Source organism: Meriones unguiculatus, chromosome 11 (assembly GCF_030254825.1).
Source record: "Meriones unguiculatus strain TT.TT164.6M chromosome 11, Bangor_MerUng_6.1, whole genome shotgun sequence".
NCBI lineage: Eukaryota > Metazoa > Chordata > Mammalia > Rodentia > Muridae > Meriones > Meriones unguiculatus.
In genome coordinates this window covers 53,485,442-53,513,199 of record NC_083359.1, presented here as the reverse complement: position 1 = coordinate 53,513,199, position 27,758 = coordinate 53,485,442, and the positions used below count along the sequence as shown (strand labels likewise).

The 27,758-nt window shown below is 47.6% G+C and overlaps 1 protein-coding gene across 1 annotated transcript; it reads right to left on the bottom strand.

Moving 5' to 3' along the window:
• Nucleotides 1-25: 25 nt before the first annotated feature.
• On the bottom strand, nt 26-20,263 carry Slc41a1 (solute carrier family 41 member 1). The gene is made up of 11 exons (XM_021636395.2): nt 19,866-20,263; nt 17,300-18,288; nt 9,615-9,722; nt 8,605-8,676; nt 7,860-8,004; nt 7,537-7,683; nt 6,736-6,883; nt 5,838-5,917; nt 4,772-4,906; nt 4,348-4,496; nt 26-2,375 (listed from the first exon to the last, which is right to left on the bottom strand). Exons 2-11 carry the CDS (start codon nt 17,672-17,674, stop codon nt 2,190-2,192), a joined length of 1,545 nt encoding a protein of 514 aa, XP_021492070.1. The 5' UTR covers nt 17,675-18,288; nt 19,866-20,263; the 3' UTR covers nt 26-2,189.
• Nucleotides 20,264-27,758: the final 7,495 nt, after the last annotated feature.

Sequence of the window (27,758 nt, the reverse complement as noted above, 5' to 3'; positions counted from 1 at the left end):
CACTTCTAAGGTAGGAGTCCAGAGCTGTTGAAATAAACTTCCATTTTATTTTACCAAATATAATTTATCAGTTAAGTTGACATTTGTCAATTCAGTTATAGTAACTATAAATAATTCTCTTAAGACACAGTTCTGTAATTTTTGAAGGATATGAAAGTAAACCAATTTTGTTTCTTCCAGTTAGGCCAAAAGTACATGCAATAGGTGCACCCGGGAGGGAAGAAGTGAGGTCTCCTACTGAAGTCACTTGCCTCTCACTACAGTCCTCCTCTGCTCACAAGCACCGAGCTTGGGTGTGCCTACCTTTCTGTTTTCTAGGCAAAGGAAGGGGGATGCTTCTTCAGTCTCCAGACAACCTGATCCAACTCCAGAAATCAGGGTAAGGTAAGTGGCTGGGGACCCTGGGGCTATAGTCTCAGAGTCTGGTTGCCTGTACAAGAGTCTGTGTTTTGGGTGGAGTTAGGCCAGAGGGCAGAGCAGAAACAAGCTCAGATTGGTATTAATCTGCTTGACACAACTGCAACTAGATAACCTCTAGGAATCCTTCCAGTTCTAAGGTTCTATGATTTCAGATGATATGGGAGGAAATGAGGGTGAGAAAAGAGACTCTGTAGGTCTCAGCACAGTATTTGCAGACACAGGGCATTGTTTAATCCTTTCCTTGGAGGCTGATCTTTTAGGCTGCACAGGGAAGGAATTTATGGGCTCCTGACAAAACAGGCTGAAAAAACACCTGCACCCCAGTTGTTGAGCCATTTGGAACTATGTGTGGGGAGTGGGCTCCAGTTTTCTTCTAATCGTACAAAACAGATACTGAAGCAGCCAAATGATGTCCAGCTTGCTAATTCTAAATTCTCTTCTGAGTGCGTAGAGAAGAGAAGGTGAGGGGAGGGCATTTTAGGACATGGAACTGCTTGAGTAATAGGGTTGGCAATCACTGCAGAGTTAGGGTCTAAAGAGGGAATGAGGCAGAACTTGCCTTGCAGTAGGCACAGATACCTACAATGAGGGGACGTTTACCGCCAGATTGAAGGGGTGCATGGCCTCTGTAACGCAGGGAATGAGATGAGGTTAGAGATGTGACCCTCTTAGCACTGGCTAGTCAATGTCTGGCACTGTACCTAACACAGTAGGCACCCCATAACTATTGCTCAATGAAGAATTATTGCAGGCCACACCATGGAAAAAGGCTCATCTTGGGGAAGCCAAGATTTGCTGAATGAGTGAACGAATGGCGAATGGGCAGGAGCCGAGACAAAGGCTAACCAACCTCTGGTATGACAGAATTGAGTGCTTTTAGGAAGTGACAGAGGCCAAGACAGATCATGTGGTAATGTCCTCATGAGAAACAGCAGTGAGACACCCCCAGGTTCCATCAATCATCATGCCATTTGCCACATTTCCTTGACCTATCCCCAATCTTAAAAGCCTGTCTGGCAAGCTATGGGGAAAGGGAATGATCAGATACAGTTAGAGAGGAGGCCTGAGCAGACACTGGGTTCTCTAGACTCAGGGGGCATGTGGACATTTGGAAACCTGTGGGTGACGTGGATCTACAAGGAGCATCAGGCCACCACTCATCCAGCTGCAAAGTGGGGACAGGCAGTCGGGCAAGGCACATGTGCACAGATGGAATCGTCAGTTCACCTGACTCTGGCCTAGAACAGGGCTGTGACTACTAGGAACTGAAACAACTTTCACCTGCCCAGTGCTTTGAAGTTGGTCCATTTCTATACAAGTACATGCAGGTGTGGGAGTGTTAATTATCCCTCCCCCCTCTCTGAAACCAAACCAAAACCAACCCAGAGCCCATTTATAAAGAGCTTCTCCTTAGGGCCAAGGCTGCGGTTTCTAAAGCTAATGCAAAGGTCCCCAGGTGCCAGACAGAATGCCAAGGTCCCAATCTACTGCCCTGGAGGCACCATCTCACCCCATGGAATTGCACTTGGTGATTGTCTCAGAGGTCTTCCTTTACTGCTTATTTCAGCCCATCTGTCCTTCCTGAATTCTCACTATCCAAACTTGGTTCAATGTATAAACATTCCCATTGAAAATAATGAGAACTTTGTATCAAAGTGAAATCCCAGAAAGACTGTAGGAGTGTAGTGTAGGGTTGGGTAGGAAAATAAGAGGAGAAAAAAATCTAAATAGAAAGTGCAGAAGGGTGGGGAAAAGGCTGAGTGGCTATGCTAGTCCCCAACGTCTGTGTCTCTGTCCCCAATGAGCCAGAGGACATGGAAGCTGAGTGCCAGGAGCCCAGTGCCAAGAAGGTCCCCCAGAGCAGTCAAGTATGGGATGGAGAAGTTGTCTGGGTCCAGGCCCCGGCCCCACATCCAGTGCACCATCCAATCTGCGATGTACAGGAGAATCAGCACCTGGAGAGACAGAAGGGTTCTGCCTGTGACCACCCTCTTTCTGCAGAGGGAGCCAGAGGCCACATGACAGGACCTGTGTAGTGTGTCAAAGGCTTGGCTAGTCACAACCTTTTTGCCAGGATAGTTCACACCAAGCCAGAGGTTTTCTAAACTAAATCCTATCCTTACAGGAACTCTGCCCTTGCCTCTAATTCTGCGTCAGACCATTCTTGATTTACTGCAATTCCTGCCATGTTAGCTCCTCCAGGAGCCTGGTGGGGGCTGGCAGTTAGAGCTGGTTTCTCTGATGAGGCCCTTTCTCCTCTCTCATCTGGTAACAGTTGACTATCCAAGCTGCTTTCTCTTCATTCTTTTCATCCTGGTGTTGTGAACTAAAAGAATCTAAGTTTATTCTAATATTCATTTGTAAGATAGGTTTATAAAAACATCAGCTAAATACAAAGTCAGTTGTCATGCATAGCAGTTTCAAACACATGGTGGATTATCTAGTACTTTATCTGCACCCTCGCTTATCTTCTGTAACTATAGATGGTTGAGAATAACCAAGATCAGAATCTATTTTACTGGACCCTGTACCATTTGTATTTGCTATGGTGGGTAGTATGTCAGAAATGTACAACCTCTGGCCTATCGCTGGGCCTTCTGATAGGGATTTGCATTTTGGTAAGATTTACATTGCATTCTACTATTGGAGCTGTGCTTCATCTAGAACATTAGTACCTGCCTTAGGGGTCCCCAAATGACCATGCATGTCTACATGAGATGCTTTCTAATGGTTAGGCTCTGACATGGACATCTGGTGGGGTTCAGTCTTGACTACTTTGTATAGACTGTGGTGTGAAAATTCTGCTGCAAGGGACTCAGGGGCAGGAGCCAGAGCTGTTCCTTATTTTTAGGCAAACCTGGTTGTTTTGGCCAGGACTCACTATTCTAAAACCTTTCACATTCCCCCTGCTCTGCACACAGCTACCTTGCACTCCTATGGCCCTGGCCCTGGCTGTGGTCCAGCCTCCCTGTAACTTCATAGCCTTTCTGACAGAGTGCCAAATTAAGAGTGTGGCTAGAAAGCTGTTAGGATATGCACTAAGATGGAAATGGCAGTAGCTATCTTACTGGGCCAGGTGGAAAAGGGACCTGGTAGAATGTTACGGGGAGCAATTGTCAACGCGTTGCTTCTCCACAGACTTAGAGAAAGAAGCACAGTTAAAACTGACCACAGGAGCTAAAATTGACCACAGGGTCATGGTCCATGATGGGCAATGGAATGAAGGTTTGGCCTTCCAACCCAGGCGAAGGGATGAATGGATACGGCCAGAATAGACCCTTAGCATGCCTATGCTCCTTTCCTGTCAGGGGTGCATCTGACTACATTTGCAAGGGAGCATGGTGATTTTTGGTAACTATTGCTGGGAAACAGCATATGGGTGGTTCTCAGCCCTGCTCTTGCCAAGATTCCTAACACACAACTTTTCTAATGACAGAGTTGGGGTTTTGGAGAGATAATTGTTTATCAACAGGAGATAAGTCTAGTAATCTAATATAGTAATGACCCAGGGGGTCATAGCAAGGCTACATGAGTCTCAAAGATGTATTTGTCTTGTGCAATGGTCTGATGCTCATTCTAGCTGTGGAACTCTTTATTTAAATGAAGCCCAGAATGCAAAACAGAGCCAAATGGAGCTCTGTGACAAGGCCAGCAGAGGGCAGGGTATAGGTGGTTGAAGTCCACCCTGTAAGAACCTGCTTGAAAACCCTGCCACTGCTCAATTCCTCTTCCTTTGAGAGTGTACCTCTGAGGATGAGAAGGGACATGACTAGGCTAAAGTCACACAGCATGGTAGTAACTCTTCCAGAGCCTTAGCCAATTCTCCTGAGTCCTGGCCAGAGACAGAAGTGCCAAGGGACTATGTCCAAACCTGGGGCTCTCATTCCACATGGGCCCCTGGCCTCCCCCATTTCTGCTGTGCCATACCTGGAGCAGTGCAGCTGTCATGTAGAAGATGATGAAGATGAGCGTAAGGGTGGTATGCCCACCCTGCATACAGCTGATGGTGTAGAGGAACACCAGGTGTCCTGGGACCACAAGGAGGAAGAGGACCCGGGCTGAGCGTGAATTCACATCTGGAAGAGCAGACAGGAAGACAGGAAGGGAAGTATTGGCCCCAGGAGGTCACAGGACGGTCAGTGACATATTCTAGGTCAGCACACAGCTCTCCAGGGTATTTTGGGAAAAGACAAGGTCTTATCTGGGCTTCACTCTTCAGAATAGCAGGCAAAGCCTAGCAGAAAAGAACCTTGAACCTGGGCCCCAGGGGCCTCTCTAGTGAGGTTTGTGGCTGCCTGCTCCCTCTCTCTAAGACAGGAATGGACCTGAAAGGTTGAGATGCTGTGGTTACCAGGGCTGAAGAAGGTGGTGCATGGACTGGGGCAGCGGCGAGGAGTTGGCTCGGAGTTCTCCCCTGGCATGCCATTCATGTGGAGGAAGGTGGAGATGCGGCTGGCCTGCACGGCCACCAGATTGCCCCCAACTCCTGCAGAGACACACACACAGTACTCAGACTGTGGAGTCAGAAGGACTGGGAGGAAACACCTTGTTTTTTGTCCCGTGTCTGTAGGGACCTGTCTTCTACCTTCACTAGAGTCTGTCCAGTCATCACCCTTCCCTCTGGTGCCAAGAGAACAAGATGACAAATACTTCACTGCTTCTAAAGGAACCTTTCTAGGCTTTCAGCTTTCCTTTTGTGCAGCTGTGATAGTTCCATGTACCCTTGAAGTGGTTCTCAGAGTGTTGGCAGGGATACAGCCTGCCTGTGCATGCAACATGGGTACCTGCCTACTACACAGCAGGGTCCAGGGCCTTCCTTGCCTTAGCCTTCTCTAGAGCTGACCCAGGCTCTCGGTGCTCATATATTCACCCAGTTTCCAGGAGTAAGTCTGACCTGTAATCTGGCACTGCCCTGGTAAGCTGCTGCTTTGCATTTGCCTTCACCCCACAACCTAGTCCTTGAACTTCTTAGCTTTTCCCTGAGCCCTGCGAGGTAAACTGCTGTAGTATTCACACCAGTCTCTCTTGCTGGATGCTTCTATTTGGGCTTGTGTAGTGGGAGACACCAGCAGGTAAGCAGGGAGAGGGGCCTAATGTTTTTTTTTTTTTTTTTTTTTTCCCCTGGATCATTTTCTGCTTATTGGCAAAAGCTCACTTTTGCAGGGGGCAGAGTGGAATTCTAACTGGGCTCCCACAAGACAAGTTCTGGGTCCCCTTGGCCCTTCATGGCTAGAGGCTTTCATATTGCTAATTCTGGGTGTCTCATCTCATGGTCCCCTGTTGGTCCTTTTACCTCTATCTTTATTAAGTGTTGTCCTTTCTAAGTTAGACTCTCTAGTTTGCTGGAACCCTGAGTGACGAAGAAGCCAACCCCATGTCCCTTTCTGTTCCCCCAGCAGCTGATGCTAAGGTCTTACCATTAATCACAGGTGTGAAGACAGCCATTCCTGCAAAGTTGGGGTCTGAGACAGTCTTGTCCAAGATGAGGCCTCCCACACTACAGAGACATGAGGACAAATGATACAAAAGGCCACTGAAAGGTTCTGCTTTAGTCTCTGGAATGAGATGCAAGGCCTACTTAAGCTTGGGGACAAGGACAGCAAAGTGTCCAGGAGTCTCTCCTTTCAGTCTTTAGTTCTCTTGCATGCAACACTTGTTGCCCATAATCTGACTTGGCATAGTGACTCTGGTACAAGAAGTGTGAGCAGGGCCACCTTCCTGTGAGGAAGTGCCTGTCTGCTCAGCACTGATTTCCTCGATGGTATCAGCATTGGCTCCTTCTTGAGGAAACCAGCTCTCTTAAATTCAGTCACTGTGGTCCAGGTAACACTGCTCCAATTGTGGCTAAGCCTAGGCCATCCAACCAGACAGCTGCATTCCCAAGACCAAGTGACTGATTCAAGGACAGAACTGAGACCAACTGAACAGGAAGCAACACCACTCCATTCTAGGTCTTTGTGCAACTGCTGGAGGAAAGCCGCTCTCTCCTCTTGGGGGAATCGGGAAGAGTCAGAAGAGTGAAAGCCTAGACTGCTGACCCCCACAGAGAAGGCAGAGTAACAGAGTCCCAGGGCCTTTGATGATATTGCGTGTGTCCCTGAATCAGCTGTTTTTTAGTTCCCAAGGTCAATATGTTCTGCTTTGGAACAAAACCTAATGCAGATAGTTCTGTAACTTGGCAGTAGACGGACACATGACTGACACTATTGATGCATTTTGAGTATGTACTTCATTTCTCCCGCCTCGAGGGTTTCAAATGGAGTCTATGGTGAGGTGAGAGTGGTACAGGAGCAGGTACTCAGGGCCCCAGCCTACCTGCTGATGGCCATGGCAATAATGACAGGCTCCCAGCCGGAATACAACACTTCCCTTGTGGCTGGGCTTCTTCGGGCCAGCACCACCCAGACAGGCAGAAGGGCCACAAAGAAGGCACACACCAGGGGGTAGATGTATCGCCAGTGCTCTGAGAGGGCAGAGACCAGAAGGAGATAAACATCATGGCCGTAGTACCCAGCTTCCCCCAGCTCAGCCTGTAGATGTCCCAAGAGACCAATGCATGCACAGTAATTCTACCCCAAATGCCAGGAAGTGTAGCACCTCATCTCATCATCTGTGAGGCTAGCTTTGTCCATTTTGTAGAGGGAGAAATGAAGCAGAGAGCTACTCAGGCACTACACTGTTCTTGTTTTGAGACAAGGTTTTGTTATGGTGTCCAAGTTGGCTTTATACTCACTATTCCCTGCTTTCACCTCCTGAGTAGCTGGGATCACAGGTGTGTGTCACCATGCCCAGCTGAAGCAATAAAGTTAACAGAGGCAGAGACCAGACTGTATGATCCCAGAAATCCCTACCTCCCATTCTCTTCTCTAGTTTGCAAGCAGATTCTAGTTTTCTATTTCCTTTCTTGCTTCCACATCTCATCCCTCCAAGAGAAACAAAACCCTTAGGATCAAGCGGGGATGAGTTGTGACACTCTCCCTTTTGCTGCCTGCCTGCAGGAACTTTCATACAGTTAACAATATAGAAAAAAAATCTTCACATATTTGCAAAATAGTCCTCATCTTTCCCAATCCCACCTTAGAGTACCCAAGGCATTCTCAGTGGCCTTAGCCTTACTCAATTCTAGGTAGAGTCCCCAGCTGATGCCAGACAGGAGAGCCAATGTGATGAGGTCGCCTAGGCTAGCAGCGATGGGCGTGGCCACATTGTCTGGGTTGATTCCAATTTTTCGAGACCCAATGATGACTCCAATCATGATCATACCTGGTGAGGAAAGAGAGGTGGGCCAGGTAGGGTAAGAAGAAAAAGAGAGGTCATCAAAAAAAAAAAAAAAAACAGAAACAAAAACAAAAACAACAACAACAACAAAAAAAAAACAAAAGAGAGAATGGAGGTGCAAGGAGCAGCATCCTTATCCCTTGCCTTCTTCCCTTCCTTACCCAGCACCAAGGAGGCAATGAAGGCTGTAGCCACGCTGCTGGCACATAGCAGAAAGGCATGCGGGATACTAAAGTGGCCATCAGGGATCCAGCCAAAGACAACGGCTGCGATGGATGCCAGGAAGCCTACCACTGTGGCCTGTACCTGGGGAGAGATGTGGCAATGTGGAGTCCAGTTAGTTGAGGTCACTGAACACCCAAGGGTCTCTTCCTAGCCCTTAGCAAGCAGGCAGGACTAGACTCTACAGTCCTTGCAGGCAAGAATGATGTCTTTTATTTAGTTTTAGCCCTGTCCCTAGTACAGGGTAGCGAATCCTGCAAAAATCCAGGGCACGTAAATGGCTGGTTGGATGTTTCTCTGGAGATGGGGTGAAAGTCAACATCCCAGAGATCATTCAGGGTCAAGACCCGGGACTCACTGGTGAAGACATTTGATCTGTGTGGCCTCCTGGGAAGATGGGACAACAGTGGCAGAGAACACTCTAACACTCACGAATCTGATTCTACTGCAAAGATCGGTGAAGGCTCAAAAGCCCCAAAACCACCTAGAGCCTAAATATGTGACATGGAAGCTGCTGGGGCTCTCCCATATCTTGGCCATTTTCCTGAGTAACTAGTCACCTCCTAGCCTACTTTGTAGGATGCTGGACAGTCACTAAGGAGCCAGCTGGGTTGACCTAAGCCTTTCAGGGATTCCTGACTAAGGAGATGCTTAGCCTATTGTCTCTGGTCCATGTTTTCTTACCTGGATAAGGGCCATATTCCCTGTGATCATCCGCCAGAGCTCCTTAGGTGTGTCCATTTGTCCAATGTTGGCCTGAAAGAGGAAGGGTGAGGGGCTGGAGCAGGCTGCACAGAGCTTGGGGCTCTGTCACACTGGATCAAAAAGCAATGCATGTAGCTTGAGACTCCGGGACTAGAACATCAATGCACTTAAGGCGGGTGCATTCCAGGAAGTGAGGGGAGCGGAGGCAGACTCCATTCTGTCTTGTTTATCCAGGCAGCATGTTCCTGCATAGATCTGCATGACTCTGTCCTGGCTCTGAAGCTGCTTGTTCTCTTAGGGAAGACAAGGTCAGTTGCTGGCCCAGGGCTGAGGCTGACAGTATTTGGAAAAGAGTGGGTGGCACCAGCCACGAGAAAGGAAAAGCAAGTTGGGGTGGGTTAGGCTAGCTGCCCTCTGCACCATCTTTTCCAGACTTGGCTACAGAGGGACATGCCTGGTCCTGAGTTTTAACACCTCTTGCCTCCCAGCCATGGCTTTCTGTTGGGCTCAGTCCATGAAAGGTTGTGGCTGATATAAAGGACTGTGGGAGCTGGAGATGCCTAATCTCTTGAAGAAAAAGCTGCCATGGGGAAAGGGAATGGTTCAAAAGGGTGTGGGGACAGCCTGGCTCTGCTCCTGCCCAGCTGCAGGGTAGGGCTAGAGATCAGAGGAGGCCCCCACCTGTGTGGCTGGAGGGACCAGCATGATGCCTGCCTGTCAAAGCTGCATAAACAGTCACGAGGCAGGTTGCAAAGCAGGAGGTGGGGCAGGCATCCAGGGATGGCTGGGACATCCAGAGTCCGAGCCTGGGAACCATTCTGGGCAGGGAGCCCCTGCCCAGGGACAGGACACTCAGTCTGGGATCTCCCTCCACGGCTTCCCTTTCCTCCCCAGGCTCAGGCAGTTGTATAGATACCTACTAGTCTCTGTGTTGCTCATTATTTTTCTCCCTGTCCCTCTCCCCAACTCCCAACAGCTAACACACTTACTGCAGTGGACAGCCTCGATGCTAGGGTCATTTCCAAGTTCCCTTTGAGCCCCAGCAGTGCAGGCACCAGGATGAAGACCTCTGTCACCTTCTGGAAGACCTCCCAGTGCTATAAGATGAACACAGAGTCCAAGAATTTCAGTACCTTCAAAGGACTGGCATTGACGCTGAACAGAGTGTGGGGTCAGGGGACAGGATGGAGAAACAGACCAGCAGGAACAAGCACACGAGGCAACCTTCCCTTCCCCATCCCCAAGAAGTCTAGAAGTAGAACAAGTCCAAGAATTCTAAAAAGCACAGCCCAATCCTCATCCCAGAACAGAAGAGTTTCCTAGCCTGATTATCCCTTTTATATGCTTTTGAGGAGACCCCACAGTTGGCTTGTGCCCCACAACTCCTTGATGATGCCCTCTCACATAGTGCTCTTCAGCTCCCTTGCCTTCCATCCAGTTTCTCTGTGGCCTCAGCCTTGGGAGGTGTTGTCTCAGCTGTGGAGAGCTGGGCTCCACAGGGCTAGGCCCCGGTGATTAGTGCGTTTGTTTGGTTTCTATTTCCAAGGGCTTTGGGTCTCAGCCACAGTGACTTTCCTGAGCAGGCTCTGAATTTAGATGGCGCTTCTCCTATGCTGGTCTGCAAGAGATTTCTGATTCCTCTCTCTACTCCCATCTCTTAGCTAACAGAAGCAAATATACCCCTGCTGAGAGAGGCTGGGCCTGGAGTCAGGAGACATGGGTCTTAGTTCAGGGTCAAACAGTCCTCCTGGCTCTCCCATCAACTTTATTTTTGGGTTTTTTTTTGTTTTGTTTGAAACAGGGTTTCTCTGTGTAGCCTTGGCTATCCTGGACTTGCTTTGTAGACCAGGCTAGCTTTGAACTCACAGAGATCCACATGCTACTGCCTCCCCAAGCACTGGGACCAAGGGTGTGCACTACCAAGCCCAGCTTCACACTAGCTTGGCTGACATATGTTAATGTATTTTCTCTTGGTCACCTCAACAAGTCAATTAAGGGATACTTTTGTTCCCATTTTGCAGTAAGAAAACTGAGAAACCCAGGTTGGCCACTGAAAGTCCCCTTAGTTGGAACCAAAATGGAGGATTTCCTTAAAAAATCATATTATGCCTCCCTTCCTGGCCCTAAAGGGCATGGAGTTTTGTAAAGGGCATGCAGGTTTGTCAAGGGAGGAGGGGCAGGCAGCAGGGGGATATACACAGGTTGGTTTGGGTGTTTGGAGACAAGGAGCTGTAATGAGCAAGTGCCCTGGTCTGAGGGCTGGGAGTCCCTTATGAGGGATACAGCATGCTTCCTTACAGTGGCCAGCTGGGCCCTCAGACAGGTTACAATGGCATCATACTCCTGCTCAAGTGTTCAGTTCAGGGCCAGACCACAGAGCTCACTCATAAGGCAAAATTGCAGCCCCTCTGCTCTATTACAAAAGAACAAGGCTGCAAATGAAAACCACAGTGAGATGTCACTTCCTACCTGTTAGGATGGCTAACAGGACAGACAGGAAACACCAAGTATCGGAAACAGACATAGAGATAGGAACAGTTTTGCATTATTGGTGGGACTATAAAATGTAGCTACTACAAAGTTCCTCATATTAAAAATAAATTGTATGCTGTGGATATGCTTGTATACCCAGCACTCAGGAGGTATGGGCGCTGCTGAAAGCTCAAGGCTAGCTAGCTACATATCAAGACTCTGTCTTAAAAATAAACAAACAAACCAAGTGATGGTGGTAGTGGCACACACCTTTAATCTTAGCTCTAGAGAGGCTGAGAGAGAGTTTTAAGACAGCCAGAGCTATACAGAGAAACCCTGTCTTGAAAAAAAGTAAAGCAAACCAAGCAAACAAATAAATACACAAACAAGTTGGGGGCATGGCTTGGTCAGTAAACTGCTTGTTGCACAAGCCTGAGTACCTGAGTCTGAGTCCCTAGTGCAGTGTATACACACACACACACACACACACACGAGTAAATGAATAAGTGATTAAATAAGTAGTAAGATCCTAGTACTTCACCTGACTACTTACCCGAGTCTTAAGTATTTATCCAAAGAACTGAAAGAAAGCAGGATCTTGAAGAAACATCTATATATTCCTGTTCATAGCTTCACTTATTCATGTCAGCTAAGAGTTAGAAGCGACCCAATGTCCATCAGCAGCTGAGTAGACCAGTAAAATATGGTGTATCAGTACTGAAATAGGACTCTGCCTTGAAAAGGAAATCCCATCCCATGCTACAATGTGGGGGAATCTTTAGGACATTATACCAATCGAGCCAGGCACAAGGCAAATATTGTATGATCCCACTTATACAAGCTCTGAAGTAGATACTACACACAGAAATAAACAAACAAACAAGCAAACAAACAAATTGTGGTTGCTAAGGGCTGAGGCCCTGGAGAGAAAAGAATCAGCATTCTAGGGATACAGAGTGGAACTGGCAACACACTTTACACATTTTAAAATGGCTACAGTGTTGTTTCAGTTATGTAATTTTCTGTAATATTAAAAACAAACAAACATACAAACAACCCTGGTAGTGTCTGTAATCCTAGCATTTAGATGCTGAGGCAGTAGGATCGGGAGCCTGAAGATAGCTGGAGGTACAAAGAGAGACTTTATTTGAAACAAACAAACAAACATACACAAGGCCACCAGAGAGGGCTGGGCCAGGGAACAGAGGCTAAAACACTGGGTGGTCCTATAAGGCAAAGACTTTGCCTTTTTGTTAGTGTTGTTGGGGTGTGTGTGGTGTAGACAGGACACAGTGAATAGCTCACTTCTCCAGGGCTAGAGCATACCCTTGTCTGAGCTCCTGGCCTAGAACTCCTTTTACTGTCTCCTAAAGGACTAGACTCTGGATTCTCTCATGGAAGAAGAGGCACTCCCACCTCCACAGCTGCTCTGATCTGGGGAAGGTAAATGTCTTCTCTCCTCCCAGACAACCCCTGTGAGGTGCCTCATGAGCCCTGAACTGTTACTCTTGGCCCTCTCAGATTGGATAAGCAGCTTCAGAGAGAGAAGAATTCTTTTCCTTACTTGACAAGTGTGGTGACTGTGGGCTTTTGGAGCTCTCTCAGAACACAGGCCCACATCCTATCCTGGCCCCAAATGCCTCCCTTCCTGTGCCTAAGCTTCTTGCTCCCTGAATGCTCAGCTTTCTAGGGAGTTGAGGGTGATGGGCATATGCCAGTAGAGAGAAAAGACCAGAAGGAAGTGCTTTAAGTTTATGCAATGGACATTTTCTGAACTGTTTGTAAGAAGTATAGCATGTCTTTATTACCAAGGGAAAAAAATACAGCTGGTCATGGTGGGACATGCTTCTAAGTCTGCTGTTCAGGATGATGAGGCAAGTTGTGAGGTGGAGTCTAGCCTGGGCTAAAAGCAATAAGAGCCTGGAGGAAAGAATGTATAAAGTTCAGTTAACTCTCCTAGCTGCCAACATGAACACCCTTAATTTTTTCCTTTCAATACATACATGTCCTCTGCTTTTAATTACAGGGGGATCTAGAAGTTGTGAGGGTTTTGGAAGGGCTGAGATGGGACATGTGGGCAAGGGAAAGGATCAGGGCCTGGAGCCCCATGCAGAAGTCTTAACAACTCACAGAATATGACTCTTACTACCTGACCTTTTAACCCAACAAATTCCTAAGCCGGTACTTGGTACAGAAGAGCCAATTCCCACATCTATTTTTCCTACCCACAAAACCCTCTCAAGGATGCAGCTCAGGCAGGGAGTCTGTGCCTATATGCATGCACAGGATGCTGGAAAGCAGGTCCTGTGGTTAGGGGTTGTGTGATATGGAGCAGTATAGATGAGACTGGTTTTTCTTACTCCTTTGGCTTAATGCAGGCCCATTCTGTTCACCCTTGGCTGGGAGTGTCTGCCCCTGAAGTCAAACCACTCAGCTAAGCCATTAGCCAAGCTACCACCCACACGTTTCATACCAACCGGAATGAAACGGGGTCTAGGAAACTCTGCTTGGCTTGGGGGTAGAAGGGAACACCTACGGGTTTTTACTGCTTCTCAGAATCTTGGCCCCTCTTCACTTTGTTCTCTCTCCTCGTTCCTGATATTCTAAAAGTAAGGAATGTGATGAGACAGCTCCTTCCACATTCAAAACTAATCTGGACCCAGAGCCACCACCCTAAGCCTCAGAGCTCAGAGAGCTTGCTGTGACTCCTTCCTTGGCTATCCAACCTGCTCTTCCACCTGCAATCGCATCTGGCAGAGACTCTTGCTCTGGAAGCATATGAGCAAGAAGTAAAGTCGGGAAGAGAAATAGATGCAATCAGGACATTAACATGACCTAACCCCCAGATCCTAGAACCAGGCACCAAACTGCTTAAGTACTTTTCAGGTAGTCATGGGTCAGGCTGGATCATAGTTTCCATCTGATAGAGGCTTGTCCCACAGGCATCCTGGAGGTGTCCAAGCAGAGGGGCCTCAGGGCAATGCCTGCATGTACAGGGCTGTGCGAATGAAGCGTGAGAAAAGGAAATGGTCCTGGTAGCACACAAGGGGCAGAGATGGTCAGAGCAGAAGGTGGTCAAGGGAGACAGGATCTGAGCGTCCTGCCCAGGATCTCCAGCAGCCTCCAGGAAAAGAGGTCTGTTTTCCTCCCACAACCACTTCCCCAAGGCCATGCTGCCATCCACTTTCTTCTTTGAAGGTACAGGGGAGGGGAGTCTACTTTCTTTAGCTACTCAGCAAGTAAAGAAGGAGTTTATTAAAACAAGGACTGGTGAGTCCCTGTGGAGATCACATACCATCTCCCCCCCACCCCCCATTCCTCACAAGGGCTGATAGGAAATGTATGTAATGCCCTGTAGGAGCCCAGGACAGAACTGGGGGAGGGTCACAAAGCTTAGACAGCTTTATGCAGTCTCTTTCTGAAGCCAACACTGGGCTTACTCCTACAAAGCAAATCTTGGCTGCAGTGAGCAAGTCAGAACAGACTACGGTCTGCTTTCTTTCAAATCCGGAAAATATCTCTGTTCCTTACTTCACTGTGGAAGCTACTGCACAAAGGAAGAGAAGCAAGAGGTCAATCAAGAGACAGAAGCGGGTCTTCTTGGAAAAACCCAGTCTTAGCTGCAGTGGGAACCTTGGGCCAAGGAGGCTATGGGTACTGAAGTTCACATAGCTGCCTGCTGCTCTGAACCACAGAGACCCTGAACAACCAGCTGATGGCCCTATCTTAGGCACTTCACTTCAGGTTATTTATCCTGTAAAGGGGGAACACAGGTGTGACTCCTGTATCCAAAAGCATCTATTGTTCCCATCACTCCCCCGATGTAGAGTAAGAACCTCTCTGTGGCTCCCTGCCCATGTCCTCCCATACTCACCCACTCCGGTCATCTTGCTGTAGCCATCTGTGGGCCCTGTTTTAGCCTAGCTGTGGTGGGAGCATGGGGGAGGGGCATAAGGACAAGCCAGTCATTGTCATCTACACCAACTGAACCCTAGCTCTGGTATAAGCCAAGATGCCACACTGAGGGAGATGCCAGCCCTCTGTGGGAATGCTGGGCAGCTCCAGGTCTTTACTACCTAAATTCCTCAATCTCAGGCCCATGGGTGTAAGGCAAGGCATCAGCAGGCAGTTCCTACTCTGGAACCCTGACATGCCAAAGGGTGAGGGTTGGATCCTCCTTTCCCTTTGGCTCTTGTTCACTTTAAAAGCCAATGCCAATTGTTCTGGTTCCCAGTCTGTCCGGTTCTTCAAGATAAGACAAAAACAGCAGGCTTCTCACAGTCTTTAGCCAGTCTGTAAAGCCTGGCCATAATGAAGGCCACAAGGGTTAGAGACACAGGCTCTGGGAGAGATGACCAGTGGCATTTTTTTTCTTTCTTTTGTTTTTCAAGACAGGGTTCCTCTGTATAACAGCCCTGGCTGTCCTGGAGCTCGATTTGTTAACCAGGCTGGCCTCGAACTTATAGAGATCCACCAGCAGGGGATTAAAGGTGCATGCCACTACTCCCCCACTGACCAGTGGCATTTCTATGCCACAATTTCCCATCTACAAAATGGTAATCAATGCCTTTTTCCTACTTTTTAAGCTTACAGGAAGGGTCAATGGGGGCCCTCCATTATCATCACCATTATCAGAAAATAAGCTAAATGTCTCCTAGTTCACCACAGGATGCTGGTTTTATAGCCCCCTTGTTTTTATACTGTGGTGCTGGGGATGAAAAAGGGCTGAACCACTGAACCACACCCTGCAGCTCTTTATAGGCACTAACCTAGGACCCCAAAATGGTAAGAATGAGAAAAGGACCTCAGAAAGGAGAGGTGAGGCAGTCTCATGTCTCCTCCCCTTCTTCCTCTCCCTGCTCTCAGCCCCAGGAAAAGGCAACCAGCATGGAAGGAGTCCCAAGCCCTGGACTGGCTTCCTAACCTCCATGTTGGAACAGTCCTCATGATAACAGGTTTGAGGAGAAGGGGAGGCAGCACCAGGCACTTTTGCAAGCTATAAATATAATTCTCATGAGCTTCCAAAGTTGCAGGCTTCTCCTGTAAGACTCGGGGTCTACAGGACATTATAAACTGCACCTAAAACCAACCACCTTCAGTCACCTGAGACAGTGCTGGAGACCCCTACAGCAGTCTCTGTGTGCATGGCGTGCAGTGTTGGCTGGGCACAAGGGGAGATGCCATAGTAAGGGAACCCTGGAGTAGGGGAGGAGTGGTCTCCTAAGACACAGCCCAATCTCTTTCTGCCTATGTACTTACTTTGGAGTACCTATGATAGAGCCAGCACTTAGCAGGCCCTAGATAAATCTTGATTAACTCAGATGAACCTAGTACTGGTAGAAAGTTCTGTGTGCCTCATGAGCTTCAAAAACTATTATCTAAAAACAAGACTTTCTCTCTCCAACCTGGAGACCCACAGTGCACTACACACAGCATGCCCCTGCCCTCACTCTTAGCTCCTAGGTTCTATCAACTCCCACTGTTCTTTCTACCTAGCATCCTCATGGAGCACCCTGTTTGCCCAGAGGAAGTCTGTAACAGACAAGGAGCAAAGAGAGATAGTTATGACCAGATCTGGTTACATTCTGTTCCCATCTATAGCACTCAGCTTTTTCAGATCTTATGCCACCTTCCCAAACCATCCTCACTCATCAAAGAGACTATGCCAAGGATGCATGAAGATAAGCAATACAAAATGCCTTAAGAGGTTTCTCATTGGATCTGAGACCCTCCTGACAGCTGAGTAAATTCCTGCCCAGCAGGGGAACGAAGGAGAGGCTTGAAAAGGAGAGTTCTTCAGTGGGTATCCTTGAAACCTCCAGTAAAAGCAAAGTAGGCATAAAGAGGAGACCCATCTAGATGTTTCCTATTGAGCTGGACTGAATAGCACTGAGGAGGCACACGGCAAGCAACAGCCTTGCCCCTCTCTTCTCCTTTCTGCCTGAGTTCTGGAGTTATATTTGTTACTGTTAGGTAATACTGCTCTGAGCACCTCCCTGGGGCCACTTGGCTTCTCTGAGGCTTTTGGAGAAAGTAACTGAGATAACGATGAAACCAAGGCTGTGATCCAAAGGGAAACAGTGTTCTAGGAAGCAGCAGTTGCTTCTGACACAGAGGTGGAGAGGAAATTCCAAGAGTCACTTTCCCAGAAGGCCAAGGTAGTGAGGGCTTGCAAGTAGAAGCCACCCTCCTCAGGTCTTACCTGCACAATGTCCAACACCATGCCAGCTGCCACGGTCCCAAAGCCTGCCAGAAGGAAGGGGAACAGCACTTGCAATCCAATGGAAAAGGAGGTCTCTTTGAGCGGGGAGGGTGGTGCAGGGCCGCGGTCTGTGCTGACGTCGTCACTTTCATTGCTCTGGCTCCCATTCTCCAGCAGCGCGTCCTCCTCCCGAACTCCCTTGGCGTTAGCTCGAGACTCAGTCACTACCACCTCTACCCCAGCCCCATCAGGCCCCAGGAACTCTGAGGTCCCAGCCAAGGGCTCTCGCCCAGGGCCATCCAAAGAGCAGGGAGAGGGAGTAGGGCCAGTACCGTTAGGCTGGTGGATGTCCTTTGGCTCTGGCTTAGAGGACATGACAGGCAGGGAGGAGAGGAGGGAAGAATTTATTTTTCTTTCTCTCTTCGATTTTTAGCTCAGGAAAGAACTTAGTCTTGGGGTGAACCCAGGCTTGAGTGCCGCAGGACCTCTTCCCACGGCTCTCCACTCCTACCGGGCACTGTAAAAACTGATCTACTAAAAGGCAGCCCCATCAAGCAATGCAGCCTGGAGCTGGAAGTTAAACTCTTCACTAGATGCAGCAGCTGCCACTAGGGGTGTGGGTGCATGCCCCCAGCAGCTCTGGCTATGCTGAGGGGCAATCTTTGGTTCTCAGTGGCCAGCTCCTCAGGGCAGGGGCATGCAGAAGAAAAGGGCTCCACCTGAGTCTGGAGTGCCTGATACTGCAGCCCTCTTTTGTGCAAAGCTGAATGAGTTCAGATTGTTCAGAACACAGGCTCAACCTGAGGCTGCAGCTTCTTCCCACTCTTGCTGGCTGCCTTTGGCTTCCCACAACCCCTTGGGCTCAGCTGGTCCCAGGATAGTATTTGCTGTTTTTCCCTTCTCTCCCAGAGATCTCTTCCCTTCTTGAGAAGATCTTGTGCTTTTTCAGTTGCCTGGTCCTTAAAGTCACAAGAATCTGTGTGGAACACCTTATATGGGAGGAAGGGAAAAAAAGAGAGAGGAGAATGTTGGTACATGGCAAAACCCACTTCCTACTAGGACGATCTGCAGAGCATGCGACAGTCTACTGCAGAGGTGGATATCTCCTACTCTTTTCCCATAATATGACACTGTCCCTCTTCATGTGGAGGCCCAGTGGGTTCTAGTCCCCAGCATCTTCCCAGCCAGCAAATCACCACCCCACAGGAAGATGCTGTGCAGAAGACCTTGGCATTGCCTTCTGAGCAACCTAGGGTGGGCAGAGATGTGCTCAGGATTTGTCGTCTTGAATAAGAACTCAGTAAGGACTTAAAGACTACTTAAGAGTCTTAGTTGTAAGTTACAAATTCAGATGTAAGCTCTCTACACAGTTCTTCTTGATTGACTTATCAAAGACAGCAAGACAGGGCAAACACCAGACTGATCATTGAGAGAAGCATCCTTAGACCTCTAACTGCCCTAGGTCCCCTCATCCCCTGGCCCCCTGGGGTGGGGGTGGAAATACCAGGGGAACTCCCCAGGCACTGCGGCAGGGCAAGCTGGCCAGATCAAGGCTAAGAGCCAGAGGCCTGCTACCTACTCCTGCCCTTGAGAGTCAACAGTGTTATGGAAACCCACAGAGGCTGACCCATACTTCTCTCCCTCTATGCTTGGCCCTGTGAGCTTGTCAGTTAGGGCATGGCAGTTAACCACATTGAAGAGACAGAGGGTGAAACTATGGTCATTTCCTGCATATTTTGGTTACCTAGCGCCCCTCCCCCCCGTTCCCTAGGGTTACTTATAGCTGGACATGGTGCAATTCTTAAAAGCATAAATATCATTAAAAGAGGAAAGAAAAACAAAGCAAGGCAAATCCAAGTGTCACAAGCTAATATACATTTACTCCTAAATCATGTCTGTCTTTCCCTGCCCCACTTTTCTTTATTTAAAGAAATCCCTTGGCATTGATTCCAACTTGTTGCACTTAACCAGCATGGCTCTCAATAGTAAAAACTTTCCAGAGGGTTTTGCAGGTATGATGAACAGCCTGCTACTATTCTGAACACTCACGATTAGTCAACTCCAGTTTGGTTAATACTGAATCAAACTCCAGGGCCCAAGTTATGAATCTTCCATCAACTAGGTCGTCAGCCAAGCCACCTTAACACAGCACCGTTGTTTTCAAGGATCCTCACCAGTCAGCCAGCGAGGGAACACTCTGAGTCCACCGCACCCATGCCAGCAAAGTTTCTGAGTTAGTCGCTAAAACCTGTCAACCCCACTCCTCCCATCTTGCTGGCAGGCCACTTTAACTTGGAAGGGGGCTACCAAGGTGGCAGACCAGTCCCTCAACTACATCTCTAGTAAGGCCACTAACGATGGGCCGCAGGCCCTAGGACACCCCATCTCCTTTCCAGGTGGGGGGCGGACAAAAAAAAATCTTTTGGGTATCCCCAACTACAGCAGTGGGAAAGAGGAGTAACTGGACGGCTTTCGCCGCCGACTCCCTGCAACTCAAGACTGCAAAAGCACTACATGCTTGAGCTCCCACCCTCCCCCACTTACCCCCAGACCCAACAACACTGACCTGCGTCTTGCTGGGGAGGAAGAACGCCTGAAGAGTGGCAGCAGGGGCCCGCGGTATCGGGGGGTGCAGGGTACCCCCTGTTCTCATCACTCCTTTCCCTCAGCCGTCCTCCTCGAGACCCCGCGTGTGCCCCGCTACACCCCCAGCCAAGGCAAGCGTCCAACCGCGACACCTGGCTCGCTACATTTCGCTTCTGCCTTCCTGAGAGGCCGCCGCTCCGATTCCACGATGGGGAGGTGGCCTGGAGGGCAGGATATTCCGCCTCGGGCCGGCAGAGACCGGACGGAGCCTGGGGTGCCGAGTTCGCTCGTCCCCAATCGCCTCTTGCCCGCGGACTTGGACAAGAGTGGTTGGCTGTGGGTGGCAAACGTGATCTGGGGCAGAGCGAGTGGCACTCCCCCACTCCATCAAAAAATAGATTCAGGATGGACAACTGTATCAGCCAATCAGAGCAGGGAGAGAGGCCGGCTACGCCCAGGCCACGCCCATTTCCCCTCGCTTGGTGTGCCTGGGGCGGTGTAAGGGGAAAAACGCAGCCGAGTGACGGGAACTCAGTCAGAATCAGAGGGTGGCGTGGGCCCACTGTGCTCAAGCGCGCGGGCGAGTGGTGTGCGCCTGAGTTCCCGAGCGCTCGTCTGGCGAGCATGGTATGCAAGTACCCCTGCATCTTGACTATCTCTCATAAGCCTCTGGCCTTCCAGAAGACCCGAAACCACCCCTGTGAGCCGGCCAGCTGGCGATTGCGCGGGCCCCGGACGCCATCGCGTGTTCCTTCCCTGCTCCCAGTCCCTACCTTCTTCTTGGGCACAGTTCCTTTTCTTCAGGCTCCTCACCTCTACTTCTAGGTTCCTTGTTTCCCTGGGCGATTGGCCGAGCCTTGATAGATCTGCCTTAATAAAGTTTCAGGCTTGAAAGGGGTGGTGACGGTCAGGCTGGAGGGAAAATTTGTTTGACTCACAGCTGGTGCTACACACGCCACTGATATAAGGGCGGAGGGGAGCGGGTTTCCTTTGACCCACTCGTGGCCCCTTGGGGAGAGATGGCTCCATCCCTGGCGAAATAAATTCCAACTTTCCCTGACGCACCTTGTGGGATCAAAGAGGAGATTGTTTTCATCCTCTCCTTTTGCCACTTCCTCCCTGGGGTTTCCCCACCTCGTCAACCCAAACTCGGTACCAGTTCTCTTTGGGTTGTTTTTGTGCAGGCCATGTGCCCTCTCCATAAAGGAACTCCCTCCTATTCAGAGGCTTTCCCTTTTCGTTCTTGGAACCTGTGACCACGGGTTCTTTCCTGCCCCCTTGCTGCCTAGAAAGGCGCCTGTGGGCAACGAAGCATATCTCCAGAATAAGGATATGATGCATCTAGGAGAAGAGAGTGCTAGCTAAGGAGCTTTCCGCACACATGCTCTACAGTAACCTGAGAGGGCCATTCCTGTGGACAATGATGACAAATGTATCCACGAAAGCCTGTCCCCACCTGCCAATCCAGCACCCCTGGGTTCCGCTCAGCAGCTGGGACATCAAAGGCCTCCATATTTTAAAGACCCGGCAAAACAAATGTCACTGTAGAAGAACCCCAGTTTTGGCTTCACATCCCAGTCTGTGTTTGGATATGGAAGTTACTCCCAGACTGGTAAACACTAGGTCTTCTCCAGAAGGATCAGTTTTGTGAACAGTGAGTATAGATTGGGAGGGAAATTAAGACTGACCGATGTGGCTGCCTGAGTGTTGGTAATCTTAGCCCTTGGAAGGCAGAGGCAGGAGAATCTCTTCAAAATCGAGGCCATCTTAATCTACAGAGAGAGTGCCAGGATAGTTAGGGCTATATAGTTGAGACTGTGTCTTAAAAAAAACCCCAAAACTTTCACCCAATAACAACTTACAAATAAAATCTTTGTCTTTCTCTATTATTTCCCCCCTTTTTTATCATCTTAAAACCTTTTTCTTTTCAACTGAAGTAATCCAAATACATATAAAAGTGCATAAAACCTAGAGTGTAGACTAATAAATTATGACATAGTGAACAGGCCCATCTAGCCACTACCAAAAGTAAGAATTCAGTCAGTACTGCCATCCTAGAACCCCTCTTGTGTGGAAGAATTTTAATTCAGAACATGGCTGCTCTGACAAGAGATCACATCCAAAGAAGACTTTCTAGGTCTGTGTGATCCAGCTGGAACACAGACATGCCTTTAATCCCAGGAGACAGAGGCAAGTAGATCTCTGAGTTTAAGGCCAGCCTTATATAGAGCAAATTTCAGGTAAAGAAATGCTTAGGTCCAGGTGGGGTGGTATACACCTTTAATCCCAGGACTCTGGAGACAGAGGCAGGAAGATCTCTGAGTTCCAGTCAGTTCAGTTGAGTCAGTGAGTTGAGAGGCAGTGCAAAGGAATTGAGTTTATGGTAGTTCAGTTTGTGGAATTCAGAGGCAATTTTATCGGGAGAGTTTTACAGAAGACCAGTTGAAGAGAGAACAAGCCAGAGAATGAGCAGAATCCAGAAGATTAGAACAGATTGCTAAAGTTAGTTTGAGGCCAAGCAGAGCATTTTGCTTAGAAGCTGAGAGAAGCCAGTTTGAATCAGTCAGTTTGGAGAGGAGTTTGAACCAGAATACCTGAATTAAACCAGCCAGCAAGAGTTCAGAAAGAGCTAGAAAGGTTGAGCTTATTCAGCAGTAAGTCTCAGAGGCTGAAAACATTCTAGGCTTAGATTAGATTGTACAGAGCCTATACTTCCAAGAAGAGGCCTAGGTTAGCAGATGGAGGCAGTAAGCCTCTGAGTCGAAATTTAAAACATTTGAATAAAAGTTACTTTTATGTCTTTGGTTATTATTTTACCCCTCTTCCCTAAGGCAACCTCTGTCTACACTGTTATTTTTGTCTGTCAGTGTTTGGACTTTATATAATGGAACCACTCAGGAGGTATGAGTCTGTGCCTAATTTCTCTCACTCATGCACACATATGATAACATTATTTAATTTACCTTCATTGAAGTGTAATGTCACTAAGTGAGTATAACATGATATGTATCTGTTGACGCAAATTTAAGTTGTTTTCAGGTGCGATTATTATGAGTCTGCTATGGCATCTTTTTTTGTTTGTTTTTGAAACAGAGTCTCCCTGTAGCCCTTGTTGTCCTAGTATTCTCTCTGTAGACCAGGCTGCCTCAAATTCTCAGAGATCTGCCTACCTCTGTCTCTGCTGCTTAAATGCTTGGATTAAAAGCATATGCCACTCTGCCCAGCCTAAATTCATACATTGGAACAGGACCAGATCATAGGGCAGGCAAGTGTTTAGCCTTAGTAAATGCTACTAAATAATTTTCCAATGTGCTTTTACTAATTTATACTTTTTCTAAGAATGCCCTATTGTTATTAACAATGGTACTATCAATCTGAAAAGATTAAAGTAGCACCCAAGAGGCAGGCAGAGACAAGTTGATCTCTATGGTTCAAGGTCAGCCTGTTCTACATAGTGAGTTCTAGGCTTGCCTAGACTACCATAAGGAAACCTTGTCAAAAACAAAAACAAAAACAAAAAAATTGTAGACATTCTAGTAGATGAGTAGTGGTATTTCATTGTGACTTAAATTTGTATTGCTCTGGTCTGGTAGCCAATGAGGTTGAGCACTTTTTCACACATTTCTTTCTTTGCCATTTGGATAGTTGTTAAGTATTATCAGCTTTCCTCTGGGCTTGTCAGGAGTTCATATATTTTTGGACATGAGTCCTCCATTAGCTTTGGGTATTACAATATTTCTTTAAGTAGAGAAGCCCTTATCTTGGGATGTCCTGAGGTGTCAGAACCACTGGGACAAAACTATGACGTCTATGCTTTGATCACTTATGTATCTCTGGCACTTGGCACACAGTAAGTACTCAGTAAGTATGATGAATGACTGATGGGGGGGGAAGATAGGAGACACTTTCCTATTTAGTGTGGCCTATGTTATGCTAATTCCTAGAGTTAAACAGCAAGAGAGCCTGGGGGAAGCACATTTCCTTCCAGTCCAGCCAGCTGTAACCTTGGGAAAAGGAAGACATCTCACCCTTTCTGTACCAAGAGAGAGCAGAAATAGCTACAGTCAGTGAAGTGAAAAACACAGATGTGGAGAGCAAAGGTCACAGATGAAAAGACAGGAATTAGCAGCAGGTAGCAAGAGAGCCAGATACTTCAGGCAAGACTCAGTCATGAGTGTCAGGAAGATAGCATGGGTCTTTGTAAGACAAGAACCTCTGTGTGTCCAAGGAGTGTGTAAACTGGCCTTATGGATGTGCCCACTCTTGAACCAGTGAAATGGCTCAGTGAGTAAAGGCGCTTGCTGCACAAGCCTGGTGACTTAGATCAATTCCTAGTATCCATGTAAAGGTGGAAGGAAAGAACTGATTTTACAGAGTTGTCCTCTGACCTCTACATGTGTACCTGCCCATATACTAATAGCAAGAAAAAAATTAAGTTAAAGGTCTGATTTCTTTAAAAAAAAAGTCTATTTTTTTAAAAATCAAATTGTTACTTTTACTAAAAATTATGTGAATGTATATTCACATGGAGTGCAGAAGAAGACTTCAGAGCTCTTGGAGCTGGAGTTACAGGGACGGTTTCTTGGGATAGCCTCTTTCAGTCTTCCTTGGCATTTGTCCTAATACACAGTTCATTTAGTCTTCTGTCCTGTTGTTCTTCAAAAACCCTGGCCTCCCTTCAGGTATAGATGCTGACCACTAAGCACTTCTTCAAGACCAACTTTGGGAGTTGTCTTGAAACATCATAAAATTCCAGTCCCATAGATTCAGAGTCCCTCACCAGCGAGCCATAGTCACGAGACTAGCCCAGCATGGCTGGAAATTTTCCTGAGTTTTGTTTTTCTGAGAGTGTGTACCCCCTCCCATTTTTTTTCCCCTGCTGTAACTCCTCCCTACTGTCACTCTCCCAGAGGTCAACTTCTTTCCTGCCTCTAGAGCTGAGGTTATATCCCCTTCCTGCTCCATTCAGCTCTAAGAGGATGTAGGGATTCAGGGGATATGGGGAAGTATGGCCATCTGTTCTCAGAATTGCCTTGGCTTCTCTCTACCTGAACTCTCAATTCTCAAACTGTCGTTGACATTCACACTAGGATTTCTTCAAAAAGAGTTCAAGGCATTTTACAGCATTTTAGCTGGGCAAATAGCATCTGGAAAAATTATCTTGTGAACTGTAACAGGAGGCCATGCTGACACTAAAACAGTAGGGCAGGGTAGAATGTGCCAAAGCTCTGAAACTACATGCTTAGCCACATGTTAGGTATTTGGCCTTGGGTTAGTGCTTGTATATTTCTGAGCCACAGCTCTAATGGGGATACATGAGTGCCTTCCTCAGAAGATTCTGGATTAGTGGTAACATTGCATTTGGAAAATTCCCTCGCAGGGTAAGACTGTTCTGATTTCATAAAAAACAAAGAGCCAAAACCAAGCATGAGACATCAGAAAGGCCACACTGAATTTTCCAAGCTTCACATTGAATTCTAAACTTTGTATACTGCTGATAGAATAAGGTGCTGATTGGGAGCTGCAGGGCTACGTTCCTGCAGTGGGTCACAAACCAGAGACTGGAAACTTCATCTTGTAAGAGCTAGCCTGGGAAAACATAACCTGCAAGCCATATTATCTAGTTGCAAACTATCCCTTTGTATTTATTCTACTTTGCTTAACCATCTTTAGTTTACCAAACTGGCCTAGTCATAGCAATCACCAGTGGGCACTTGTTTTAAAATAAAAATTTCTGACCTTTTAGAAATTTTGATTACAAAACTTTGGGAAGATGGGCCAGAAAAACCTATTCTAATAAGGTATCCCATATAACACTCATGATCTAACTAGGCTGAATAGCAGTGCCCTAACCTGGAGGCTCTCATTGTTGACTAGGTTCTCTGGGGAACTTTCATAGAAACACCCTTCAGCAACACCCTTGCCTTGGGAAGGCTCAGCCAAGCCCAGAAAGTCTTTAATGGCACAGTAGAGCTCTTACCAAATCTGACAGTGTGGATTCATATGCGAATTCATTTACTCTTAATAATTATGCTATGAAGATGTTTGCTGCAGTATAAGGAGTAGAAAATGGAGTCAGTGGATTGAACACAAAATAGGCAGATTAAAAAGTAACTGAGGTTAGTTATTAGGGAAATGCAAATCAAAACCACAAGATAACAGGTTGCATCTTCTGCTACATAAGATGGTGGTGGAGGAACAAAATCCAGAAAATGGGTTTTGTACAGTGTACAGTGCTGGTGGGAAGGTAAAATGGTCCTGGCTGCAGTAGTGAGCTTGTGGTGTTTTCTCAGTTAAGCACGGAATTTCCACATCACCAAGCATTTTCACTCCTAAGTGCTTGCCTAGAAGAATTGAAAGCAGGGGAGAAAATCATTTTATTAAAAGGAAGAGTGAGACTCTAATCTTGCATATATACCACAGGCAAACCAAGGAGACCAACACCAGAAGGCCTGCTAACGCTCCCATGCCCGCCCATTCCTTCAGATGATTCATGGCTGCAGCAATCCATGTTGATAATCCTGTGGCTAGTCCTGCGTCCACTCTGGTAGAATTTACTGTGACAATGGCCACTCTCAGCTGCTCCATCGTAGTATCGAATTCTCCAGTCCAATTACCTAAATTATAGCTCGACAATTGTTTAGACAGATTTGCAGCACAGGAAAAATTCTCATGTTGTATGCTAGTGTCACAAAGTCCAGCATACTTTCATTGACAGCCAGGTTGAGCGATTTGCCATAGGGTATCAATTTGTTCCTGCAAGAGGTCAATCCTCTGATTGACCACCATCAAGCTTCCTTTTAGTTGAGCATTAATTCCTTTATGTACAACTAAGGCATGAGCTACATTGGCTAAATGATTATTCAGGGTCTGAGCAGTCTACAGCCATTGAAACAGGACATTCTCCCCAAGCATGGTTGGATACCATAAAAAGCTAAAATGATACGCTCAGGATGCGAGGCTAAGCACTGCACTCAGGGTCAGCCGCTTTCGACCCAGAGAAGAGCATGTCTGATTGCATGCAGGTTGATGCCCCAGGTCCCGCCTCTGAGAAAAAGGTATCGGACGGGTCTGATGCTCTTTGGGTGGATGACACCTAAATGAACATTGGTACAAAGTCCCAATTTATTTCTAATATCAGAGATCAGACCTCTACTCTTGCCTGATGCGTCTAAAACATAAAGGGGGAACTGTAGAGAGCTGCGGAATGCTATGCCTTAAAGATGGAGCTGGTTTCCGCCTTCCACCTTCCCGATGGTGAGTGCTCTCTGTCACGAACAATTCCACATTTGGCTAAGGCTGAGGATCTGGCTTGCTTCCATGTATGTGGACCTATCTGCATTGCCCACGTGGCATGCCTGGGTTGGCTACCCAGAGGCTATTTAAGCTGTGGGCTGGCTTTCCCCAGGGTCCGAGGATTGTTCAAGGTTCCTGAATAAACTGCATTGAAAAAAAAAAAAAAAAAAGAAAAAAAAAAAGGAAGAGTGAAATGGCAGGTAGGCAAGCAAGAGAATATAGCATTTGCAAAGGACAGCATTTAGTGTGTGGCTGGGCGCATGTGGAGGGTATAGATACAAGATGAGATGATCATTTAAACAGCACAAGATTTCTCATATGTATTTTTGCCTTCCTTCTTTCCCCCCCCTCCCTCCCTCCCTCCCTCCCTCCCTCCCTCCCTCCCTCCCTCCCTCCCTCTCTCCCTCCCTCCCTTCCACCCTCATTCCCTCCTTCCCTCCCCTCTCCTTCTTCCTCCTCCTCCTTCTTTTTCAGTTGCTGGGGATGGAACCCAGGGTTCCATGTATGTCAGACAAGCACTTTGTGACGAGCTATACCTCCAGCTCCATAAATTTTAAAAAGTTTATTTAGTGTGTAT